We start from the raw sequence: 24,244 nt of genomic DNA, 5'->3' as shown, positions 1-24,244 counted from the left end.
ATGAGGGGAAACCAGGAAAAGTAGAGAAGAGAAATGGGGACAAAGTCAGAATATGGTCTGTAGGATGATGATGCTGTGTTGGGAGAGGACAGGTCTGTAAAATCCAAAGGTGCATGTAGCTTGTTCCTGTCCCTCTGTGCTAGAGGCTTGATTAGATTCAGCTGGGATAACTTCCCAGGAAACTGCAGGTACTGTGTCCCTCAGAGTGTGCCATATTAGGAGGCACATACTGTCTGGTCATCTTTTTTCATTAAGATTGATCAGTGGGTTCAGGCATTGTCAGTGTGATTCAGCTCGCTACTCCTCCACCGCCTCCTTTATAAAGTTTCCCATCAGCCTTTCACCTAATATGGTGGTTCTCAATCTTGGCTGCACATTGAAATCACCTAGGGAGCTTTAAGAAAATCTCCATGGAAGGACAAATACCCTATGATATCACTTATATGTGGAATCTAAAATATGGCACAGATGAACCTATCTATGAAACAGAAGCAGACTCACAGACATAGGGAAGAGACTGGTGGTTGCCTAGGGGGTGGGGGGTGGGAGAGGGATGAGTTGGGAGTTCGGGGTTAGTAGATGCAAACTATTATATGTAGAATGGATAAACAATAAGGTCCTATTGTATAGTGCAGGGGACTATATTCAATATCCTGGGACAGAACATAATGGAAAAGAATATAAAAAAGAATGTATATATGTGTATAACTGAGTCACTTTGCTGTACAGCAGAAATTAACACAGCATTGTAAATTAGCTATATACTTCAGTAAAAAAATAAATCAAAAGCATTCAGTGAGAAAAACAAGATTATCTCTAAAGAACAGCAGTTAGACTGACAACAGATGTCTCAATAGCAACAGTGCAATTTGTGGAATAATACCATCATTGTGCTAAAAGAAAATATGCAAACATAAAATCTATCTTTCAAGAATGAGAGTGAAATAAAGAGAACGTCTCAATTAAAAATTGAAAGAAAGAAAAAAAATCTCCATGTGCAGGCCTCATTCCCAACCAATTAAATTAAAATCTTTGTAGGTGAGACCCAGGCACTATGTTTCATAAAGCTTTTCAGGTAGTTTCAGTGTGCAGCCAATGGGAACCACTGACCTAATGGTTTTGTCGGCCTTAGAAAATCATTACCCAGATCCATTATTTCATTAGGGGCTACAAAATGATGATATTTTAATTCTATCATTCCTCCCACATTTATTAGCTGGAACTCTTCTATAAAGAAGAATTTTTCTTTATCAACTCTTTGGTTTACTCTAAATATAGTTCAAAAAGGACAGGCAGAAAAGATGCTTGGTTCATACTCTTTATTTACCAGCTTTCAGAATAATGCATTGGTACCCCAATAACCTCCAAAGTTACTTAAGCACTAAAATGGAGTTTTTTGGTACGATTATTAATGTATTGGTTTTAACATATTGGATGTTTCAAATATAGTGGTATTTTACTCCACTGCTGTCATTATTCTTTTTGATGCTCAGATTATTCAGTCTTTGGCCTGTGGGAGCACCTCTGTGTCAATATCCTTTTCACATACCCCAGTGGTTTTTGATAACTTCCTTGCTGTGTAGAACTACCATATATATTTCAGGCTTATCTTGAACAAACGTTTCTCCAAGGAACTCCAATTCCTTTAGCAGGTGATGGTATTTGGAGACCTGGGGTTCCCCCATCACTACTGAATGCATCATTGATTGCAGACCTTACTTACTAATTCTCTTTTTGGCTGTATCTAACCTGCTTTTTTAATCAATGCTTCAACTTTTTATCTTCAATGACAGTGCTTTCCATTTCTAGAAGTTTTGTTTTGTTCCAAATCCATGTATTTTTTTTTTTTCCATAGCACTCTGAATTTTAGGCTACTGACTCAAGAAGCAATGTGGAAGCTTATCACTGGCCTGGAGCTTGGGTGGAAAAAGTAAACAATTCTTCAGTGAGAAATTAAAACTCCAAGCCTATGCTACATGCAGATGAGGGGTGTAGATTTACAGTACCCTATGGTATGGAATTCTCAAGCTGAGAAATTTCCCATAAAATTGATCCAGAATGGCAAGACGCTAGGCACACCAGCGTGTGTGCAAAACATATGCAAAATTGTTCTGTTAGGGCACTCCTAAAACCCAAGATATATCAGACTCCCACAAAATAACACAAACTTGCTGATTGTGAACTCAACAATAAAAAAATTATAAACTACATGAGGAAATACATCACTATAAGGCATAATCAGCACATAGAACAATCAAAAGAATTAACCCCCAGTATTATGGGGGTATTATGGGCTGAATTGTGTCCCTCCCAAATCTGTATGTTAAAACCTAATTCCCAGTACCTCAGAATGTGACTGTATTTGGAGATAAGGTCCTTAAAGAGTTAGTTGTGAGGTCATTAGGGTAGGTCCTAATCCAATATGACTGGTGTCCTTATAAGAGAAGATTACAGCACAGACACACTGACAGGAAGAAGACCATGTGAGGACACAGTGAAAATATGACATTAGAAAATGGCCACAAACAAGCCAGGGAGAGAAGCCGCAGAGGAAACCAACCCTGCCAGCACCTTGATTTTGGATTTCTAGCCACCAGAATTGAGAGAAAATAAATTTCTGTTGTTTAAGCCACCCAATCTTTGGTTGTTTGTTATGGCAGCCCTAGCAGATTAATATTGTCTCTAAAAAATATCATAAAAGAAATGCATTTAAAAATCATTAAAGAAAGAACACAAAGCAGATTTCTGGCCTTCTTAATGAGAGTGCAGCTGTTTGAGGATCCTAACTTTATAAAAAAGTCTCAGTTCTAGCATCCCACCCCTTGTAAGTGCAAAGCTATATTCCCTGTGGTTGGACAAACTCCATATTCTAGTGGTTGGACAAACTCCAACCACTAGACTGGTTAAATAAAGTATGGTATTTTCCAAAGGTGAAATGCTATGTAACCATGAAAAAAGAATATGGCCTTTATATATGTACTGATGTGGAAAAGATCTAAATGAAAAAAGCAAATATAGTGTTCTACAATTCATGTAAGTATAATAGTGTATACACATTTACTTAAATGCATGAAATATCTCTGGAAAGACTCACAAAAAGGTGTAACATCAGCTGCCTCTGAGGAAGAGATGTGAAAGAGATCTATTTGAAATTTCACCGTCCAAATACCTATTTTCCTAGTAAAATAAATTTACAAAAACCCAGTTCCTAAATGAACTTATTTGCAAAACAGAAATAGAGTCACAGATGTAGAAAACAAACTTATGGTTACCAGAGGGTGAGGGGGGGAGGGATAAATTGAGAGGTTGGGATTGACATATACACACTACTATATGTAAAATAGATAACTAATAAGGACCTACTGTATAGCACAGAGAACGCTTACTCAATACTCTGTAATGGCCTATATGGGAAATAATCTAAAAAAGACTGGGTATATGTATATGTATAACTGATTCGGTTTGCTGTACACCTGAATCTAACACAACATTGTAAATCAACTATACTCCAATAAAAATTTTTAAAAAAGAAAAACCCAGTTCCTAGTTCTTTGGTTATGTGCTAACCTTTCTAGTTTGGAGTTCCCTCTTCATTTTTGGCACCTGGGAATTTCTCTTCCTTTCAAACTCTTATTTTTTTTTTTTTTAGTTTGTGTCTTTTTTTTTTCATGAAGAATGTCTATCTATTTAAAGCAAAAGAAGAATCAGTAGTATCTTCGTTCACCATCTTACCAGAAGTCTAAAGCTTCCTCAGAAAGATGCTAATTTCATAATTAGCAAAAGCCAGTGGCTTTCTTTCTGAGTCCAGAATTTTAATGTAACCCCTTCTTCTGTGTTGTTATTATTAATACAGTCTTTTTTCTTCCTGATCTCAGGCCTGCTGAAATTTGCTGATGATCTTGGCATGGGAGGTGCCAAAACACAGGCCATCTCCCTTGGCCAAGGCCAAGGCCCTATTGCTGCCAAAATGATTAACACTGCCATCAAAGATGGGACCTGGGTGGTCTTACAGAACTGTCATCTGGCCACGAGCTGGATGCCTGTGCTGGAGAAGATCTGTGAGGAGGTGATTGTTCCTGAGAGCACTAATATGGGATTCAGGTGAGATGCTGCCCCACCACTGTGTCTCTGGGCCCCAACCTCGAGTTCCAGACGTCATGCTAATGGCTAGGAATGCAAAGATGAACAAGACACATTTCTACCCTTAAAGAAGCTCTCAGTCTAGTAGAAGGCAGACCATAGATGAATAATGTTGATAACATGCAATACCTGCTGTACTTGTTTGAATAAGAATGGAAAAGGGAAGGAAAATTTGGAGAAGACCTGGAGTACCGAAAGATGAATAGGAGTTTTCCAGGAAGAACATTCCAGGCAGAAAGGGCAGCATTTGTAAAAGCAAAGGAAAGACCAATAAATTATCCTATGATTTCTGGGTATACACTGTGAGAAACTGTTTTTGGGAGGTGATAGGAGAGGTGCCTGGGAAGGTAGATTAAATGCCAACAAATGGGAGTTTTAAAACTTATTTGCCTAAAAACAAAAAAAATCCACCTGTAGTCCAGGCACTTGATCTGTCCCATACTTGTTTAGATCCATGGAATTTTAATCAATATTGGAAACAGCTATTTATTTTCTGTGAACTTTAAAGCCCAGCAAGACTGGGCCTAAGTATTTACATTTAGAGAATGGTGAGATGAAACAGACTTCAAAGCCCCTTTTAACTCAAATGTTCAGTGATTCTTTCATTCTGGGCCAGGGGTCAGCACACTATGGCCAAATCTAGTCTGCTGCCTGTGTTTGTACAGCTTGCAATCTGAGAATAGGTTTTACATTTTTTATGGTTGAAAAAAATGGAAAGAAGTATAATATTTCATGACACATGAAAGTTATATGAAATTCAAATTTCAGTGTCTATAAATAAAGTTTTATTGAAATGCAGCCATGCTTACTCATATACTGTCTACGACTGCTTTTATGCTTCAAGTAGTTGTGACAGAGACCACATGGCATGCAAAGTCTAAAACATTTACTCTTTGGTCCTTCATAGGAAAAGTTTGCCAACTCCTGCTCTAGGCAACAAAGTTTGCTGGTTATTTTTATTTTAGTCATGCCTGCCTGAAAATAGAAAAGTGTTTGGTGTTTATTTACAAAGCCAGATTAGGCTGTAGTTGATTGTATTCATGTAAGGCTCAAATAAGATTCATGTAAGAGTTTAAGAGGAAATCCATTAATTTCAAGAATTCTATCTGGTTTTGGATGCTGAGTTGACTCATTGACCATCAATGACATACTCAATGAAGAAAAAATTATTCATGTTGACATTTAAAGGTCTTCTGTAATATGATCTTAACCCAAGTCACAAATTCAAGTGCCTATACAACGAGGAATGTAACGTAAATGAGTGAAGAGGACTGAGCACAAGAAATATTCCACTTTCACAGTACAATAGCTATCATCATGGACAGTCAGCCTCAGTGCTGAATAACGGTAGAGAATGGTGGGGACTATGGTGAACTAGAGGCACATGCCCTGTAGAGAAGAACAGTTACTGCCCACTACCAGCCGTTGCCAAGCAGGAATACAGGCCTCTTGTATCAGATTTTATGACGATTTTAAAGGAAAGATAGGAATCTAGAACTTTAAAAGAAAGCCCTAGATTTTTAAAAGTTTGCAACTACTTCAAAAATATGTTACAGCATTGCGTTGGTTTGCATGGTGAGAGTTAAACATCACCCATCTGCAGACTGAAGTCAGGCCACAGGCCCCCAGGTTATGGCCTCTTCCCTCCCCTCTGAGGCCTGTGCCTGGACCACAGCAGGCTTCCCACTATAGGCCTTAACACATCCCCAACTTTTCCTCCTCCGTGCAGTTGCTCAGCTTGTGTCCTGTGTCTTTAATGACCTTCCATCCCCAAATCCTCCTGTTGGAAACCTCTCTAATGTCTAGCAAAAAAGAAAAATAAACCCACAAAAATGAAACAAAACAGGATGCCACAGTGTGTATGTAACCTGAGCTTGAGTAAGAAAAACAAATGAATAAAAGCGTGGAAGACAATATGCCAAAATGTTAACCTGTAGATGGTAAAATCATGTATTTTTTTCCTTTCTAAATACTTTTACCTATGTTCCCATTTCTTATGGGCATAGATATACCTTCATTATTTAAGAAAAGAAATCTTCCATATTCTCAAGACCCATTTCTAATGCCATTGGCCTCTATGACAGGGGTCAGCAAACTTTTCCTGTAAGGGCCCAGATAGTAAATATTTCAGGTTTTGCAGGACATGTTGTCAGTTGCAACTATTCAACTCTGCTGTTGTGGCATGAAAGCGTCCATAAGTAATTTGTAAATGAAGAGGTGTGGCCATGTTCCAATAATATTTTATTTACAAAAACAGGCTAAGGCTAGATTTGGCTCCCTGGCAGTAGTTTGCAGACTTCTGCTCTCCACCCCGTGGAAATCTCTTCTTCCCATGGACCCCCACGACCCATTATTTCCCTCCCTCTCTGCGGTCCTGATTTTATAACTCCTGGACACTCTGCTTGCTTGTCTTTCCTCCCCTCCCCAGCTCCCATTTCCCCTCCTAGCAGCGAGGCTGTGAGTGTCTAGGAGCAAGAAACAATTCTTTGCTCATTTCGGCCACTCCTGGAGTGCCGGGTGGAGTATTTGACCATAATAGATGCTCAGAAAGTCCAACAGGGCAGGAACATGGTGTAGTGATTAGGACCGGGCCTTTGGACTCAGGGAGCCCTGAGTTCATCTTGGTTCTGCTGCTTCTAAGTGGTGTGTCCTTGAAAACCCCACTTGACTTCTCCATGCCTCTGTTTCCTCACTGGTAAAGGGGATAATAAATCATAGGGTGGCTGTGAGGATTAAAGTAAATGAAGGGACATAAATTAAATTCTTAGCATGGCGTTCAGCATCTAGTGATGCTTAATAAATGGTAGTTATTATTTTTTGTTACTATTTTTCAATATAATGTATTGCATTGCTGTAAATAATTGGGTCTGTTTTTCTTCCAGACTCTGGTTAACCAGCTATCCATCAGAAAAGTTTCCAGTCAGCATCCTCCAGAATGGGATTAAAATGACCAATGAGCCCCCCAAAGGGCTCCGGGCCAACCTTTTGCGCTCTTACCTCAATGACCCCATCTCAGACCCCGTGTTCTTCCAAAGCTGTACAAAAGCAGTGATGTGGCAAAAGCTGGTGTTTGGCCTTTGCTTCTTCCATGCCGTCGTTCAAGAGAGGAGAAATTTTGGACCCCTAGGTGAGAGATGACAGCATACCTGGATTGCCTGGGGGAAAGATCACAGGCAGATACAAGGGTGCGTTCAAGTTTGTACTCAGGGTTGCCAGTAAAATAGGGTATAAGTATGTTCCATGCAATATTGGGGACATATTTATACTAAATATGATTTGTTGTTTATCTGAAATTAAATTTCACTGAGTGTCTCTGTATTTTTATTGAACAAGTCTGGCAGTCCTATAACCAGGTCAATATCAATGTCAGGGAAAGAGGTGATGCTCCAGAATCAGAGGTCCCCTAATTACTGAAGTAATATGATAATGAGAAGATTGGAGGCCCTTCCCTTTGGTGTATTTGCCTAGCTTGGGTATCATGGCCACTCTCCAGGGAATTGTCACCAGGTGATTTATAACATTTTAGGTTGCTCTCTTTACCTGTGCATAACAATGAAAGAAGTACAGCTGGGACATCTGTTCGTGCTTCTCCTTGAAAAAATAAACATAAATTTCGTTATTAATGTAACTTATCCATGGCCTAACTTAAGTGACTCAGTATTCTTGTTAGAGCAGATCATCTGCTAAATACAGATCCCATATCACCATGGTTTTAAGGTTGGATTATTTTTCTCTCACCCATGGGCTGCGGCTGATTCTTTTCTTGAAATGACCCACCTTAAGGTATTCTTGGCCATTCTTTTGGGTTACAAAAGGAGGCAAATTGTCCTTTTGGTGATTCTCTCAGAACATCCTCTTTCCTTCTACCTGCCCCAGTTAGCTCCACAGACCACCTGACCCTTCAACTGAGGGTTTCAGAGACGAGACAGCCAAAGGGGACACTCCCTCTACATCTGCATCTCACACACCACATTCTCCCACCTTTGCCAGATCTCCAAACATCCATACAACAGTTTGGCTTATAGTCAACTGCCCAGTTGTGTTCTCTTTGCCAGAACCCAAGTTTTTGTTATTTTATTATATTTTTAATTTGAATGTGAATGTTTAGGAGGAAATTAAACGTCTCCATTGAGCACAGGTCCTACCATACCCTACTGTCTTACATCCAGCCTGGTTCATACATTTATGTCACTTGTGCAGCCCCACTGGGCATTTACCATTATAACACTTGAAAACACAAGCAATAGTTTCTTCAAGGCCAGCCATCTAGTTCTCCCATGAGTGCGAGGAGGGGAATTCTCAAAGCTAACTTAGTTCTATTGCCCAATCACAGATAGTGCTCTCTAGCTATGCTTTGGTGTTATTTTTGGCATTCTGTGCATTACCACAGTATTCCAGTCAGGGTGAATAACTCTCATTCCACAAATCCCAGGATGTTAACGTCTTCCTTATCAAATGGGGGAGATCCATGAGGAAACTGACTTTAGAATGGATGTTTTCTCAGGCAGAATGTCTCCCACGTTGGCAGTAAATGTCAAAGCTAATAGTTGGTATGGTGCTTGATATTCACTGGGCTGAAAGAGGCTCTTGATCCATAGTGATGCTTAATTCCACCAGCTCAATCTCTGAGTGGAGATTAAGAGTTCTCACCCCTGAAGCATCTAATTTATCTCTGCCCCATACAGGTTGGAATATTCCTTATGAATTCAACGAATCCGACCTGAGGATTAGTATGCAGCAGATCCAGATGTTTCTGAATGACTACAAGGAGGTGCCGTTGGATGCTCTGACCTACCTGACAGGTATTTACGGAAGGAGGCTTTGGCAACCATAAACCTCCACGATTATGCTCCACCTTCCTGCTCCTCTGCTTCCATCTCCATTTGTTTACTTACTCACTCATGCTTTCAACAGACATGGAGCTCTTAATGATGCTGGTCACCATGCTGGATATTGTAAAACAAACAAACCAACAAAAACAAAAAACACACACAGAAAAAACAAGATCAATCCCTCCCTTTAAAGGGTGCACAGTCTACAAAGGCAGGGAAATACAACAAAATAAATAACAGTACAGTGATAACTTCAATAAGAGAAACATTTATAAGATAGCACAATGATTAAATTTCAGACATGGGGTGGGGATGATTAGGGAAAACTTCCTGAAGGCGTGAAAGATGGTTTTGAGGGATAAATAGGAGTTTTACAAGTGGAAGAAGCAAGTGGGGGCAGGCGGTGGGAAAAAGGAAGGAGAGGACTCCCAGCAGAGGTACCCTGAGGTGAAAATTACACTTGCTGTTTTGTATTAAAGCAATTCATCAGCAGTCTTTTATCAGTCATCCAATATATACTAGTACATAATATGGAAGAATGTAAATATATAAGACTTGGTCACTGCCCTCAAGAAGCACACCACGTAATCCCAGAGATAGGAGATAAACTATAGATGGGCTAAATGAATGGATTACCATGGCCAAAAGTCAAAATGCAGCTCAACAGAAAAACCTAGGCATCTGCCAGGTCACACACAAGTTCCTCCCTCAACTCTGGATCCTTTCCTCAATCATACAGCAGGCACTTTATCTACATCATTCAGTCTTCACAGCAATCTTATGAGCTTCACTTTAGTGACCCTGTTTTGCAACTGACAAGACTGGAGGCCTTAGAGCAGTGGTTCTCAACCAAGGGTGATTTTGTCTCCTAGGGGACATCTGACAAACTGAGGAGACATTTTTTGTTGTCACAACTAAATGGATGTACTACTGGGTAGAGGCCAAGGCTGATGCTAAACATCCTACAATGCACAGGACGGCCCCCTACAACACAGAGCTACCCAGTCCAAATGTTAATCGTGCCAAGACTGAGAAATCCTGCTTTAGAGTGATTAAATTCATTTGTAAAAGGTGACAAAGACCTTAACTCAGCACAGTGTCTCCTAAAACAAAACCCCAAATGACACACAACATAAGTTCAGTGGATTTTAGTTAGGTGAAAGAACTTTTCCAAAGAAGTGAGCCATATTCCCATTATTCTAGACCACACAGAAGCACATCCCAGGGCTCCCCTTCAGATCACAGAATGAGTGCATAATTGCCCTGGGATGAGGTCTTAGTATTGGACTGCCTGCAGCTCCTAAACCAACCTGCTCCAGCTGTGCCAGCTGGCTTGAGGATAGTCACTTTCCAACTGCACCAGTCAGGATAGACTAGTTAGTCTGAGATAAAAAGCAATCCCCAGATCTCAAGGGTGGGAGACATTTCTTGCCCATTTTGTATGTCCAGTGTGAATTGGCAAGGGTCTCTGCTCATTGTAATTATCTATCAGGGGCACAGTTGGCAAAGGCTCCACCAAATTTTGATGCCACCATCTCACATATACTTGTGTGGTCACTGCCACAGCGTAGCACTGAAGAGCTCATGCCAGGAGTTAAATGTGCAAGAACTTGTCACCTGGCCCTACCTCACTGCCAGAGGCCCGGGTAGTTATAACCTTCCTATGTGCCTGGAAGGAAAGAAGATCAGTTAGAGATGATTATTAGAGCTCTGTACTGACTGCAAGAGACAGGCTAACCAGAGAGACAGGTCTTATTTGGAGAGTGGTTATTGAATTAGATGGGCCAAAGTAAAATACATTCTTACTCTGGTACCCCCAACCCTGTGGCAGAGCCAATGGAGAATCTAGAAGAGATATAAGGCACATCCTGGCCCCTTTAGGAACTTGTGCTCTTGCTACAAAGAGGAGACATATAAGTAAAGAAATGCACCTTCCTTCATAAACATAAAACCCAGAGCCTATAAAGGTATCCCCTGAAGTAAAATTTGCTGATGAGAGAGTGAAGGTGGAACCCTGAATCATGACTCTGTACCTAAGGTTTACCTTCACTTGTAGTCCCTCTTTGGTACTCTCTGGCACTGCCATGCTAACTTCAGGGGGGAACTACTCTCCCTTTAATATTGTGGTTCTAGTGTTGTCATAAACCTCTTTACAGCTGGGACAAACTATAATGTTCAAACTAAACTTTGCTAAAGGCCTGAGAGGAACAAGAGAGAGATCTAGATGGTCTGGCTTAAGGTCAAACAGTTTTTGTAGGGCTCAAATTACTCAGTAGGTATGAGCTTCCCCTTTGTCTCTTACTTCTTCCTTAATGAGCCACCAGGATGCTCCTTCTAGACATTTAGACCCCTCCAATACCAAGAGAGGCTGAGGCCTCCTCAACTTGAGTCATACTTCCTGTTTCATGTCCATAGACCTGCCCCTTCCTAGAATGATTGAAATTGGAAATGAGCCCACCCTTCAGGGGAGCCCTTGCATGCGAACACACACACACACACACACACACACACACACACACACACACACACACGTCTTTTCCTTGCAGACTAGTGTGTTGTCCCCAGCTTCCAAATACCAGGTGGTACCCACATACTGTGGAATCTGATCCAGCTAGAAAATGCATCCTGGGTTGGTGAGATGGATTTGATGGCCCCTCAAAAAATTACCTAATTCTTTTTGTAGAAATCCGAGTGTAGAAACCTGAGTCTCAGAGAATGATGTTGATGATGGGGATGGGGGTAGGAGAGTCATATCCCAAAGAAGTATATGTAGGATAATCTTAATTTTCTAAACTATACATATTTGTAACAGCTGTAACTGAATGCTTTCTATATGCTAAGCATTGTACTAAATGCTTTATAAGAGTTGTTAACCACAACGCCTTAAGATAGGTATGCAGTTATCTCTACTTTTAGACAGATGAGAAACTGCTAATAAGTGGCAAAAGTTGGAGCCCAGAAGCTGGCTGTAATTGGAGCTCAGTACTGTCTCATGCCAGAGTTCTTGCCCTGAACCACATTTCTATAATGCCTTTTACATTTATGTACACATACACACAAATGTCCAGACAAATGTCTGGAAAATGCCTAAATGTTAACAGTTAACTTTGTTGGAATTATTGGTGATTGTATTGCTTTTCTTTCAGTTTATCACTATTTTCTAATTTCTAATATGGTGAACATGTATTATTTTTGTAGCAACCATAATACCAAAAAGGCCTGGTCTCATCCCAAGCTGAGCACGGTTTTAGCAACCCTGTGTCTCAGCAGAGCTCCTTGGCTGGAAGAATCCTCTATTTTAGGTTATTGACCAAGTTCATTATGGGCTCAACTTCTTCTTCTGTCGGTTGTCCCCAGGGGAATGTAATTATGGAGGCAGAGTGACAGATGACAAAGACAGAAGGCTCCTGCTATCCCTTCTGTCCACATTCTACTGTAAGGAAATTGAGCAGGACCACTACTATCTTGCTCCTGGAGACACTTACTACATCCCTCCTCATGGCTCCTACCAGGTGAGGGGCAGGGAGGGAGAGGTCCATCTGTCGCCCCAGAGGGGCTTGGCAGTCTCCATGTGGCTAGGGTTACAGTATATCCAAGGAGGGCCCAGGGATAGCTTGGGCTTCCTGACTCAGGTCCATAAGCTATTTCAAATCTTCCTGAAAGCCTACAAGATAGACATTATTACTGTTTAATGAATGCTGGGCATTTGGTAGACAAGATCTTTCAAAATATGGGGTTCATCTGGGGAGAAGGGGGAGGGATGTTTAAGATGAAGCCTTGGTAGTGAACAGGATGGAAATTGCTACTTGAAATCAAAGGTTCAGAAGGTGGCAAAGGGAGGGACAGAAAAACTGGATGGGAGAATGATAAAAGGAAGAAGAAAACAAGAAATCTGAAGGAAGAATGAAAAGGGCTTACTTTCATCCAGTACCTGTTAATGTGCCAAAACCTTATTCCTTCATAACCTCATTTATTTTCCCACTTACAGATAAGGAAACTGGGCTTTCAGGTGACTGGCTCAAGGTTACACAATTGGTTTAAGATGGAGCTAGGATCTAAATCCTGTTCTGCCTGAATCCAAACCCAATTTTTGTCTCCAAAGCTAAGACTGCTGGGGGAGCAGGGAGGAAGCCAGCAGAGGTGGGAGGGGAGATACTCAGTCCATCTACCTTCATTCTCATTCATACTCATACTCTCTCCTCCAAAACCTGTATGTGGGAAAGCTTGGGATGTCTTGGCCCCGGCGGCGTGTGCGTGTGTGTGTCTATGGCCTGTGCTACTGAAACAGTGTGATTCCTGCATGGGTCTGCTCTGGCAAAACCTTGGGTGATCTGTGGGACTCCAAGGAACCTGAACGTATGTCGACTGAAGATTTCCTTTCCAGTCCTATATTGAATATGTCAGGAACCTCCCTATCACAGCACACCCAGAAGTGTTTGGCCTGCACGAGAATGCCGACATCACCAAAGGCAACCAGGAAACCAACCAGCTGTTTCAAGAGGTGCTGCTGACCCTCCCTAGGCAGTCAGGAGGGAGTGGCGAGTCCCCTCAGGTAACCAGGCTTGAATTCAATTTCCCAGGCAATTTTTCATCTAGTGGGCAAGCAGGATTGTGGCTGATGACCAAGAAGGCAGGAAAGTGGAGGCCTGGCAGACCCCTGAGGGAGGATATGGGTGCTCTGGTCTTACTGCTGAGAGTCTTTAAATACTGAGCTGGAAGAGCGCCAGTGTTTCTAAAATGTCAGCTATTCCTATATAACCTTCATGATTCATTGCTATATCCACATATCATCTGTATTCCATTTACATAATACTTAAAACTAAATCTCTTTTGCTTCAAAACATTTATTTTAAAAACTGCACATCAGGACCATAAGTGGGAACCCATACCATTTCCATAATGTCGTGACAGCCACAGAAAGAAAACAAAGGCTAAACATTATTAGGTTCTTCCAGATGCTGCTGCTGCTGTCTCTCTGGCTCCTTAGGAGAAGGGGAGGATCAGCAAGTGTTACAGAGCAGTCTCAGCCCTGACCTGAGACTTTCTCCTTGAAGGGAATGAAAAGAAAAAGGTGGCCAAAACTTGACAAGAGAGTGACTTTTTCATCAAGTGATTCAACATTATTTGCATTATGTCCTGGAAACACCTGGAATCATTTTGGGTGTCTCTTGTGATCATTCCACACATTGTGAGGGACTGATCCTGTCCACCCTCCTTGGTCTACAGATGAGGGCAAAACAAACCCTACAAGAAGTGACCCACTTCAAGGCATTCAGAAACACAGAGGCAGTGCCAGGCCCAGAACCACATCTGCTGACTCCACCCTGATCTTTCCTTTCCTTCTCTTCCCTTCTCCAGCTTCTGAGCTACTCCATGTTCAACCCTGCTCAGCGGTGGACTTTGCATACAGTTGGCCTTGCATATCCACGGGTTCTGCATCCTTGAATTCGACCAAAGATTGAAATATTCAGAAAAAAAAATTCCAAAAATTTCCAAAAAGCAAAATTTGCATTCACCCCACTTCAGCAATTATTTAAAAGCATTTACATTGTATTTACAATTATTTACATAGCATTTACATTGTATTAGGTATTATAAGTAATCTAGAAATGATTTAAAGTATGGGGGGCAGGGGTAATGTGGGTAGGTTCTATGCAAATACGACACCATTTTCTGTTAGGGACTTGACCATCTGTGGAGTTCGGTCTTGCAGCCAATCCCTAGTGGATACCAAGGGATGATTGTATTTGGTTTCTCAATTTGGTTCATAGTACCATAAGTGGTAATATGTGTGAAGATAAAGCAGCCTGGTTTGTGTGTCTCAGCTTAGGGATGGAAATTCCCCTCAGAGAAGGAAGAGGGAAGGAAGTGTACATTCCCGCCTCCTCGAGCCAAAGGATGGCAGAGCTGTGTTTCTCTCCCACACCCACGTCCCACTCCTCCTCTTCCTGCTCTTCCTCTAGGCCTGTCCCCTCCCCACTTGGCTAAACTCACTGCCATGGGCTATTCTTAATGCTGAGGAATGGCCTACTACCTTCCCAGGTGTCCATGTCACTGGCACAGAGCAAAGTCCCACCTGCACCAGGAGCTGGTCCTAAGGGGCTGGCTATGAGAGTCTTGGGAGATTGTCTCCCAGGGGTGACCTTGAAGATTGGAGGAGTTCTGCAGGGTTCAGCACTGCCCTGAGTCTACCTGGCTGGCTGAGCACAAATTCCCCACCTGGCCCTGAGGCCCTTGCTCAGGACTTTCATTGTTCAGCTTAGAGGTGATGTCCTCCCTAAGGCTGGGGGCAGGGGTTGGGGGTGGGAGTGGGTGGGATGGGTGTCCTCCTTCCCCTCAGGGCAGAATTGGCTTCTGTAGGAGAGTTCCCAGGAAGGTCCTGCAGACTGTGTTTAAAAAGACAAAGGCTCACTGCTTCAGGTTTAACTGGACAAAGCCACAGCCCACTGGCCTTTTTTCTCATTCACCTCTCTAATGCTTACACTTTAAGGAAGTGGTTGAGGAGCTGGCCCAGGACCTACTCTCCAAGCTTCCCGATGACTTTGACTTGGAGTTGGTCACGAAGTTGTACCCTGTGGTCTATGATGAATCTATGAACACTGTCCTAAGGCAAGAGCTCATCAGATTCAACAGGTGGGCTGTATGGTCTTACTTGGATCCTGGGAGTTAAGAGTGTGAGGGGTAGAATCTAATGGGCAGTAACTAGAATGGACACTAGATAAGGGTTGCTGTGCAGAGTTGGTTTGCCCTACCTTGTAGGAAGGGCTGTAAATAGGGCCATCCCAGCATGTGTTGGCCCAGGGTTAAATCAGTTCCTTCTATTCATTCTCTCTCGTTCATTCATATGACATCTAAACTGGGGTTAAAACCAATACCAAGCACAGGCTAATAGGAAAAGTAATTATTAAAGCCACTTTTATTGAGCCTTTAGTGCTAGATATGGCCCCAAGCACCACTCATACCTTTGCATTCAAACCACACAATATTCTTTAAAAATATGCAGTTAGTAATCCCTCTACCACTATTTTACAAATGAGAAAACTGAGACAGAAGGGCTAAGTAACTTGCTCAAGGTCACACAGTCATTCAATGGCAGAATTGAGTTTGAATCCAGGCTCTCAGATTCCAGAGCCCATGCACTTAGCCAGTATGTGAAATCAGGGTAAACCTAGAAAGGGGTGAGGAACAGTTCATCCCATTGCCACTGCCACAGGGGTAAGGAAGGGCTATCATAAGATGGCCATGGGGCTAAGGGTCTCCGGCCTTCTATTCTAGTCCCTCCTCACTTCTCCTCCAGGTACTAGAGCATAGAGCCTAGTGGGATCACCTTGACTTGATTTCTAGATAGTCAAAACTGAAAGAGTTCCCAAACACCATCTAGGCCAGATGAGGAAATTCATCACTTCTGCCTCCAAGTCAAGGTTCTTGCTGCTCCAGATACTCTTAAGTGCTGTTGTCTCCATTTTGCTTCATTGGTCATTGCTCAGTTTTCGGGACAGCCCTGACGCTGAAAGACTAGTGAACTTGAAGAATGTCAACTAAGAATTTCTTGACTCCCTTCGTCTTAGGGTTACTCCCTAGAGTCAGTAGGCGGCTGGCCGTGTGGATGACCAAGCAAAGTATGGGTGTGAGTCAAGCATGCTGACTCTTGAGTCAGATACCTTGGTGTGATGGGTTGTAGTCCTCACTCATCCAGACACCAGGCCAATGGCTTTCCTCCTCTGCCACTCACTCTCCGCTAAGGTCACTGAAGCTCTTGGTGGTTACAGGGGCCTTCACTAGCCTTTACCACTGGCCATTGTAATATAAAAGAAGAGGGTAACAGCAATCTTATATTCCAGTGATGCCCAGGATTAACTACTTTGGGCAATATTGTAACATACTTCCGCACTACCTTTTTTTTTGCCTTTTCACCCAGTGGTATGAGAAGCCCCAAATGACAGTTCAGCTTCCAATTCAGGGGAACCATTATTGTGTCTTCTAGGGCAAATATTCCTTCCTTGAGTACTAAAAATCTTGAAACTAGCAGAGCTCATAGTTTCAAGAATAGAAAGGAGGGCTTCCCTGGTGGCGCAGTAGTTGAGAATCCACCTGCCGATGCAGGGGACACGGGTTCGTGCCCCGGTCTGGGAAGATCCAACGTGCCGCGGAGCGGCTGGGCCCGTGAGCCATGGCCGCTGAGCCTGCGCGTCCGGAGCCTGTGCTCCGCAACGGGAGAGGCCACAGCAGTGAGAGGCCCGCGTACCGCAAAAAACCAAAAACCAAACAAACAAAAAGAATAGAAAGGAAACTTTTTCTAGTAGGTTTCAGGTATAATAGAGGTCTGTGGTATAATCCCGCAGAGGGTAGTTTTGCTCTTCACTCCTCCACCAAGCACATACACCAATAACACATTTGAATCTTAAATTCCTCTTAATATAAATGTTTAGTGGTTACACATCCAGGAATCCCTTTCTTGCGTTTGAGCATTCTCATGTCCATTTGGCTGGGATTCCATAAGTCTTTGGACCTGACAAGCTCTCTCTGGTAGCAGAGTCTTTGGCACTCTCAACTGAATTCCCTCTGGACTTGATGAGACCTCATAACAGAGGCCAGAGAGAGAGAGACAGGTGATCTTGGCATCTTTCAGGCTGCGCTTCAGCTGCCTTTTCTCAGGTATGCATGCACTTCATAGTCTATAAAAAGAACTTTGGCGATATAGGTCAGAAGCCTTAAAACTGCATTACCCTTTGACCCAGAAATTCTACTTTTAGTAAGAATATCATTATAAATTTCCACAGTGATTAATATAGATGGATGTTCCTAGTAATGTTGTTTACAGTGACAACAATCTAAAAATATGTTTCAGTGATAGAGGAGCAGTTAAATTAAATGGAACACTTTGCAGTCATTAAAAAGGACAATTTTAGTTTGGTCTCTATTGAATTGGAAAGATGTTCCTTATATGCTAAGAGAGAAAAACAAATTACAAAAAACACATACATAGTATGATCCCATTAAAAAATAATTTGTGTTTACATATAGAAAAATCTAGAAAGATATACATCAAAGTTATCTTTAGGTGGTGAGATAATGGGTGATTTAATTTTTTCTCATCTTTACAATTCTTCTGTCATGAATGTACATTATCTGACTTTTTAAAGGGAGGAAAAGTAAAAGGAGACTTGGAGTCAGTGTACTTGGGGTAGAATGAGGTCACTGGAGAGCCAGGCTGAGTCTGCTCCTTTGTTCTTGCAGATTGACCAAAGTGGTTCGCATAAGCCTCATCGACCTTGGCCGAGCAATTAAAGGGCAGGTTTTGATGTCCTCGGAGCTGGAGGATGTCTTCAGTAGCATGCTTGTGGGTAAAGTGCCGGCCATGTGGATGGCCAAGTCCTACCCATCACTGAAGCCCCTGGGAGGCTACGTGGCTGACCTGCTAGCCCGCTTGGCCTTCTTCCAGGTACCTTGGAGTCAGGGTAACTGGGCACCTGGCATTCTCATTCAGGTGGAGAGGACGTTCTGAAATGACGGATTAGAGGCAGCGGGAGTAGGGCAACCTCACAGCATCCTGGACTGAGCACCTACTAGAAACAGTCTTACCAGGGTTGAGGGCAGGAGGGAGACTTTTCAAAGTCCTTGGGGCTTCCCTGGTGGCGCAGTGGTTGAGAATCCGCCTGCCGATGCAGGGGACATGGGTTCGTGCCCCGGTCTGGGAAGATCCCACATGCCGCAGAGCTGCTGGGCCCTTGAGCCATGGCCGCGGAGCCTGCGCGTCCGGAGCCTGTGCTCCGCAATGGAAGAGGGCACAACAGTGACAGGCCCATGTACCAAAAAAAAAAAAAAAAAAAAAAGATGTTATCAAAGTCCTTGAAAAGATTATAGCCTCTAGAGGCAGGAGTGGGAACCAGAATAAATGTCACAAACTGGTGTCTCATGGGCCACAGCTCATGGGCTAGTAGATAGATTTGGTTTGGCTGCGTGGTTATTTAAAAATTTGAGCTAGCAAATGAACACTGGATTGTTACATATCAAAATACAGATGTTGGGGCTTCCCTGGTGGCGCAGTGGTTGAGAGTCCGCCTGCCGATGCAGGGGACACGGGTTCGTGCCCCGGTCCGGGAAGATCCCACATGCCGCGGAGCGGCTGGGCCCGTGAGCCATGGCCGCTGAGCCTGTGCATCCGGAGCCTGTGCTCCGCAGCGGGAGAGGCCACAACAGTGAGAGGCCCGCGTACCACAAAAAAAAAAAAAAAATACAGATGTTTGTCCTGCAAAAACAGAAAGACCTGAAACGATGGACCTGCGTTCCTGCATGGCAACTATTATGGAGATGAGTGGCTGTGGCTCAGTTTAGACAAGGCACACACTCTCCCCTGCTACAGTCCCTACCACGCTCTACCGACCGTATCCCTGACACCAGCTTGCACCCGCGCTTTTCTTAAAGTAGACATATATTTCATTGTACTTTCGTTTCAAAGGGGGAAAATATAAGCTAAACTGAGAGAGCTGCCTGTTTCAAGAAAAATAAGAAAAAAACTATTTCTTTATGGGACTCGATGTGTTACCTGCCTTTGAACAATCTTTGTTGTGTTGTTGACTTTGCATTTTTATTTCTGTGGCTCTCCAGGAATGGATTGACAACGGGCCTCCTGTGGTCTTTTGGATCTCTGGATTCTACTTTACACAGTCTTTTTTGACAGGTGTCTCTCAGAATTATGCTCGGAAATATGCCATCCCCATTGACCACATCGGATTTGAGTTTGAGGTAAGGGGCATCTTGGCTTAGATCAACTCAAAGGGCCAACCAGAGAAACCAGTGCTGTCCCTTTCCTTGAGTCCAAACATTTGGATCTGTTAAGGCTCAGATACTTCTGAGATGGTACAAATGAAGTATTTAGCATGACTTAAAGTAGCTCCAAAAGTTGTTCCCAACAGAATCAGAGGATTCCTAAGGCTTTGTGTCTGTGTAAAAAAAGGAATCTTTCCAGAGGAAAATTCTGCCACAGTTGTACCGAGAAAAATGAAAAGCACGTTCCACATTGTTTATTCAACATGGTGGACTCTTCATTTGGAAGGATGTTAATGGTCTTGTGTAGTGCTTTGCTTAAAGTCAAAGGAATGGCCAATAGTCAAGTATCACACAGTCCATATTTGGAGAGAAAGTAGTAAGATGGACTGTTAGAGAGCATTGTAGAATTTTAAATTCTATAGAAAGATCCTTTGAAATCATCTAGTCCAGAGGTCACAAACTGATTGCCCTAGGTCTTTATTTAGTTTATAAATGAACTTACCTTGATTGGCCTTTGAAGACAATGCTAAGCCAAAATTAATACAATAAGAAAGCAAAATAATGGGAATAAACACTGGAAAAAAGATAAAACTATCTTTTTTTGATGTTGAAATGATTGTATACCTAGAAATCCTAAAAACACACCTATCAGAATTAATAGAATTTGTAAGATGACTGGATACTGGTTAAATATACAAAAATCCTTTTCCTATTCTAGCAATAAATACTTAGAAATAGAAACGGGAAAAACATTCCATTAACAATAACAAAAAGATTAGAATTTGAATGATTTTAAATGGAGCTCGTGCTCTCTGCTTCACCATAATCCCCTCCACCACCCTATTCTACACCTAGACCATTTTCTGCATTTACCAGAAGAAATTTATCACCTCTGAATCTGAACAGTTGTATGCTGGAGCTGGCTCATACTAACTCACCAGAACCTGTTAAAGTTGGTTGTTAAACAATTGATAGGCTGAAATTGACCATGGTGGGAGTCTTTACACCACAGAAATTGACAGAAACTACAAATCAAGGTTTCACTTCTCCTGCTAGAGAACTGTTTTATCAGCATGCATCTGAACCTAACCCCTCACTACAGATCCAGGTTCAGAAAGGGGAAAGATTGTGCAAGGCCCCTAAGCTCGGTAACAGTTAATGTGGCCTCCTGGCTCTTACTTTAGTGCATTCTCTGTGCCTGCAGTATATAAGGGCAGCATGCTAACTAGAAATCAGACCTGGCCCATGTAGCAGGCAGGAATATTAGAGAAGCCCCAATGTCCTGGGAAATGCATCCTGGGAAAGGCAGACGGTAAAGCCAGTTTTTACTTTTTCAATCTCTTAATACTGCCTCATTTAGGAAAATGGCAGATAATGGAACTCACAGCTTCCTGTCTTCCAGGTAACCACACAAGAAACAGTCATGGAGAATAACCCAGAAGATGGGGCCTACATAAAAGGACTCTTCTTAGAAGGTGCCCGTTGGGACAGGGAAACCATGCAGGTCGGGGAGTCTCTCCCCAGAATCCTCTATGACCCATTGCCCATTATTTGGCTAAAACCTGGGGAAAATGCAATGTTTCTGCATCAGAACATTTATGTGTGTCCAGTCTACAAAACAAGTGCCCGAAGAGGTATCCTGTCCACCACAGGCCACTCCAGCAACTATGTCCTATCCATTGAACTCCCAACCGACAGGCCCCAGAAGCACTGGATAAACCGAGGAGTAGCCTCACTGTGCCAGCTAGATAACTGATGGCATCTGTCTCAACACAGAAAATAAAAGGAATTTCATTCTTGACTGCAATCTAGCTTTCCTTTCTTGCTAGTCACATGGGATGATGATGATGATGATGACCGTGATATAAGTGGAGCATTTGCTATGAGCCAGGTGTTTTAGAGCATTCCTATAAAGTGGGTTATTATCCTTATTTTATGGCTGCAGAAGCCATGATATAGAGAAAGCAACATTTTCCAAATCAGATATAGCTACTAAAACAGTAGAGCCTAGATTTGAACACAGGCAGTGGGACTCTTCAACCTAGACCTTTTAGTCATGTGGCTAAGCTCCTGGTGGCTTTTTTTTTTTTCCTATTATTTTGCCGTAACTGTCACTGATCTTTAATTGCTTCTCTCCTAGTCTATTCACATGGGCTAACATTAGGGCTTCTCATAGGTTGAAATGCTTGGGCCACTTCTATTTTTTAAAGGCTCTTGACATACTTAAAATGTATTTGTCACAACAATCTTATCCAGTATTATTGTTATCTCCATTTCAGTGATGCAGAGATGGAGGCTTAGAAAAGTAACTAGCTCAATTTTACAGCTAGCCAGTGGTAGAACTGGGACCCCAATTCTTCTCCACTAGCCTACACAGATGGGCAGAAATTTCAGGAAGAAAGGAGACCTGAGAGAACCATTATTTGTTGCTTGCCATGGTTTGTCCCTGGGCCTTTAGATACCTTGCTTGTACCTATGTTGGATATGATCGTCTCCCCCTCTAGAGGTTCAAGGAGACTAACTTGCCTACAATTATCCAGCTCTTTCACATTGAAAAGCCAGGTTTTGAGCCAAGGTCTGTCTGGCTCTAGAACTTATGCATTTTTCACTGCTTCACGCTGCCTCCTTGCTGAGGACTTTGCTATATTGTGATGTAGAATCTTAGAAGAGATGTATAGTTCCAACAACCATGTCTAAGAAATTTCTAGTTTATCACTGTTTCTCCCCAGGGCCAGCTGGAAGAGAATCCTGAGGGAGATAAAAATCAAATTCTTGATATATTCTCAACCAACTCTCTCTTGTAGCTCTTTGGCTCTAAATGGCTACTTCTAGGGCATTCCCTTGGTCAGTCCATAGATGAACAAAGACATAAGGCTTTTTGGGAATCTTAATGTGTCTGGCCTGGCTTCCCTGCCGCTTCACTAGAAGAAATGTCCTGACTTGGGGTCTTTGCTTTTTCTTAAATGAAGCTTCTGAGAACCAAATAAACATATTCCAGAAAACTTGTTTCTTCGTGGGAATGTGGAGCCAATCAAATTCTGATTGAGGACTCTGAATTCTGAGATCAGCAAATCATCTAATTGATCCTAAGTGCAAAAGGGGAGTTCTCCAAATCTTGCCAGGGGCTGATAAAGAGACAGTGAGGTGGAGCCACTCTTTCCGCTCCAAGTAGGTAGCCTAAAAGCTGTTTCTCTAAGAAACATAACTTTTTCCAATAGAGGAAAGACAATCAGAATTAATAGATAACTGGAACTGCCTTATTGTCTGTTATTCCAAATAGATTGCTAAGCCATGTGAGATGGAAAGACGGTCAGGATCCCAAATCCCTGAATCTTCGACTGGCTAGGTAAGTCACATTGTAAGCTGTAAGGCAGTGAGAAGGTTGCTTAGAGAACAACTGAATTTCTCTTACAGTTATCTAACTCCACCTTCAGCAGCAAAAGCTGAGGGAGGCAGGGACTGTTTTATTCCTCAGGGGTCAAGGGACAGAATGTTCCTGTATGATGGATTAAATTTTTGTAACCTAAAAAATTTCCCTCAATTCAAAAGATTCCCCTAAATTTAAGGTCATTTTCTGTTGGGGTCCATGTGTTAATTAATGTCCCCACCCCCACCCCAGGAGACAGCAATAGGTTCTTTAGGAGTCCTGGTGAATTAGAGGCTGGGGCCCTGAGGCAGAGATGGCCAGAGATCAGCTCCGTGAGAAGCTATAGGCCCTGCCTATAAATACCTCAGCAGATGACATCAGACAAACCTTGTCACCAAGCTAGTCCTTGCTCTTTAAAAATCTGGCTGTTGAGTAGTTTTCAGTCCTTGTCAGCATTGGAAGAAAATTTCATTGAAAGAGGGGATGTAGGGGATACCTTTAAAAGACCAAAGAAGGAGATTTTATAGGGTTGGAGGGAAAATGAAAAGAAAAAATTATAAACAAATAGGTTTCATGGAAGGTTTGGCAGGAAATTATGTTTCTGTGTAATAGAATATGCATCTTTGCAAAAGAGGCTAGGTGTATAAAATTCACATTTAGGGAAGATTCCTGGCACACAGAAGGTACTTAGAGGTTAGTTAGCATTAGATGGACTTCCATTTTGGAAGTCTGGGTAGGAAGGATGGTTTCTAACCACTACAGCGTAAAACAAAAATTGCATATTCAAAATCACCTTGAATTACTTAGAAAGGGACACTGATGGAGACAGCAAGTCATGTTTCACTCAGTTCTGCACAGCCAGCTTTTCCTCCAATGTAAGAACAGGTCAGTGTTTCACTGATTGACCACCAGATAAAGCAGTTGGCTTGAGTTCACAGGCCTTATATTGCTTTAGAAATACTTAACTTTAAACATCAGAACCACCTCTTGGTAGGGAAATGCTTCCACAATGAGATCAGATAGGAGAGTGACTGATGGAATAGCAGACTGATGTCTCCTAATTGAAGCGAGGCTGGGGTATGTGCTCACCGAATGGCCGTGGAGGGGCCGACATGCCTGCCAGCACATTTACATT

The 24,244-nt window shown here is 42.4% G+C and overlaps 1 protein-coding gene across 1 annotated transcript in view; it reads left to right on the top strand.

Moving 5' to 3' along the window:
* DNAH3 (dynein axonemal heavy chain 3) overlaps positions 1–21,549 on the top strand; it is a 198,960-nt gene extending 177,411 nt beyond the window's left edge. Inside the window, exons 54-62 of the mRNA XM_059036889.2 lie at positions 3,876–4,101; positions 7,023–7,267; positions 8,826–8,942; positions 12,330–12,484; positions 13,357–13,524; positions 15,463–15,605; positions 18,210–18,414; positions 19,581–19,718; positions 21,145–21,549. Of these exons, the coding sequence (XP_058892872.1) occupies positions 3,876–4,101; positions 7,023–7,267; positions 8,826–8,942; positions 12,330–12,484; positions 13,357–13,524; positions 15,463–15,605; positions 18,210–18,414; positions 19,581–19,718; positions 21,145–21,498 (1,751 nt within the window). The 3' untranslated portion in view covers positions 21,499–21,549. The remainder of the gene's footprint in view (positions 1–3,875; positions 4,102–7,022; positions 7,268–8,825; positions 8,943–12,329; positions 12,485–13,356; positions 13,525–15,462; positions 15,606–18,209; positions 18,415–19,580; positions 19,719–21,144) is intronic.
* Positions 21,550–24,244: the final 2,695 nt, after the last annotated feature.

The sequence above is a fragment of the Kogia breviceps genome, chromosome 14 (genome assembly GCF_026419965.1).
Source record: "Kogia breviceps isolate mKogBre1 chromosome 14, mKogBre1 haplotype 1, whole genome shotgun sequence".
NCBI classification, from domain to species: Eukaryota; Metazoa; Chordata; class Mammalia; order Artiodactyla; family Physeteridae; genus Kogia; species Kogia breviceps.
Note: the sequence above shows the minus strand (reverse complement) of the source record. Positions and strands in the feature narration are given on the sequence as shown.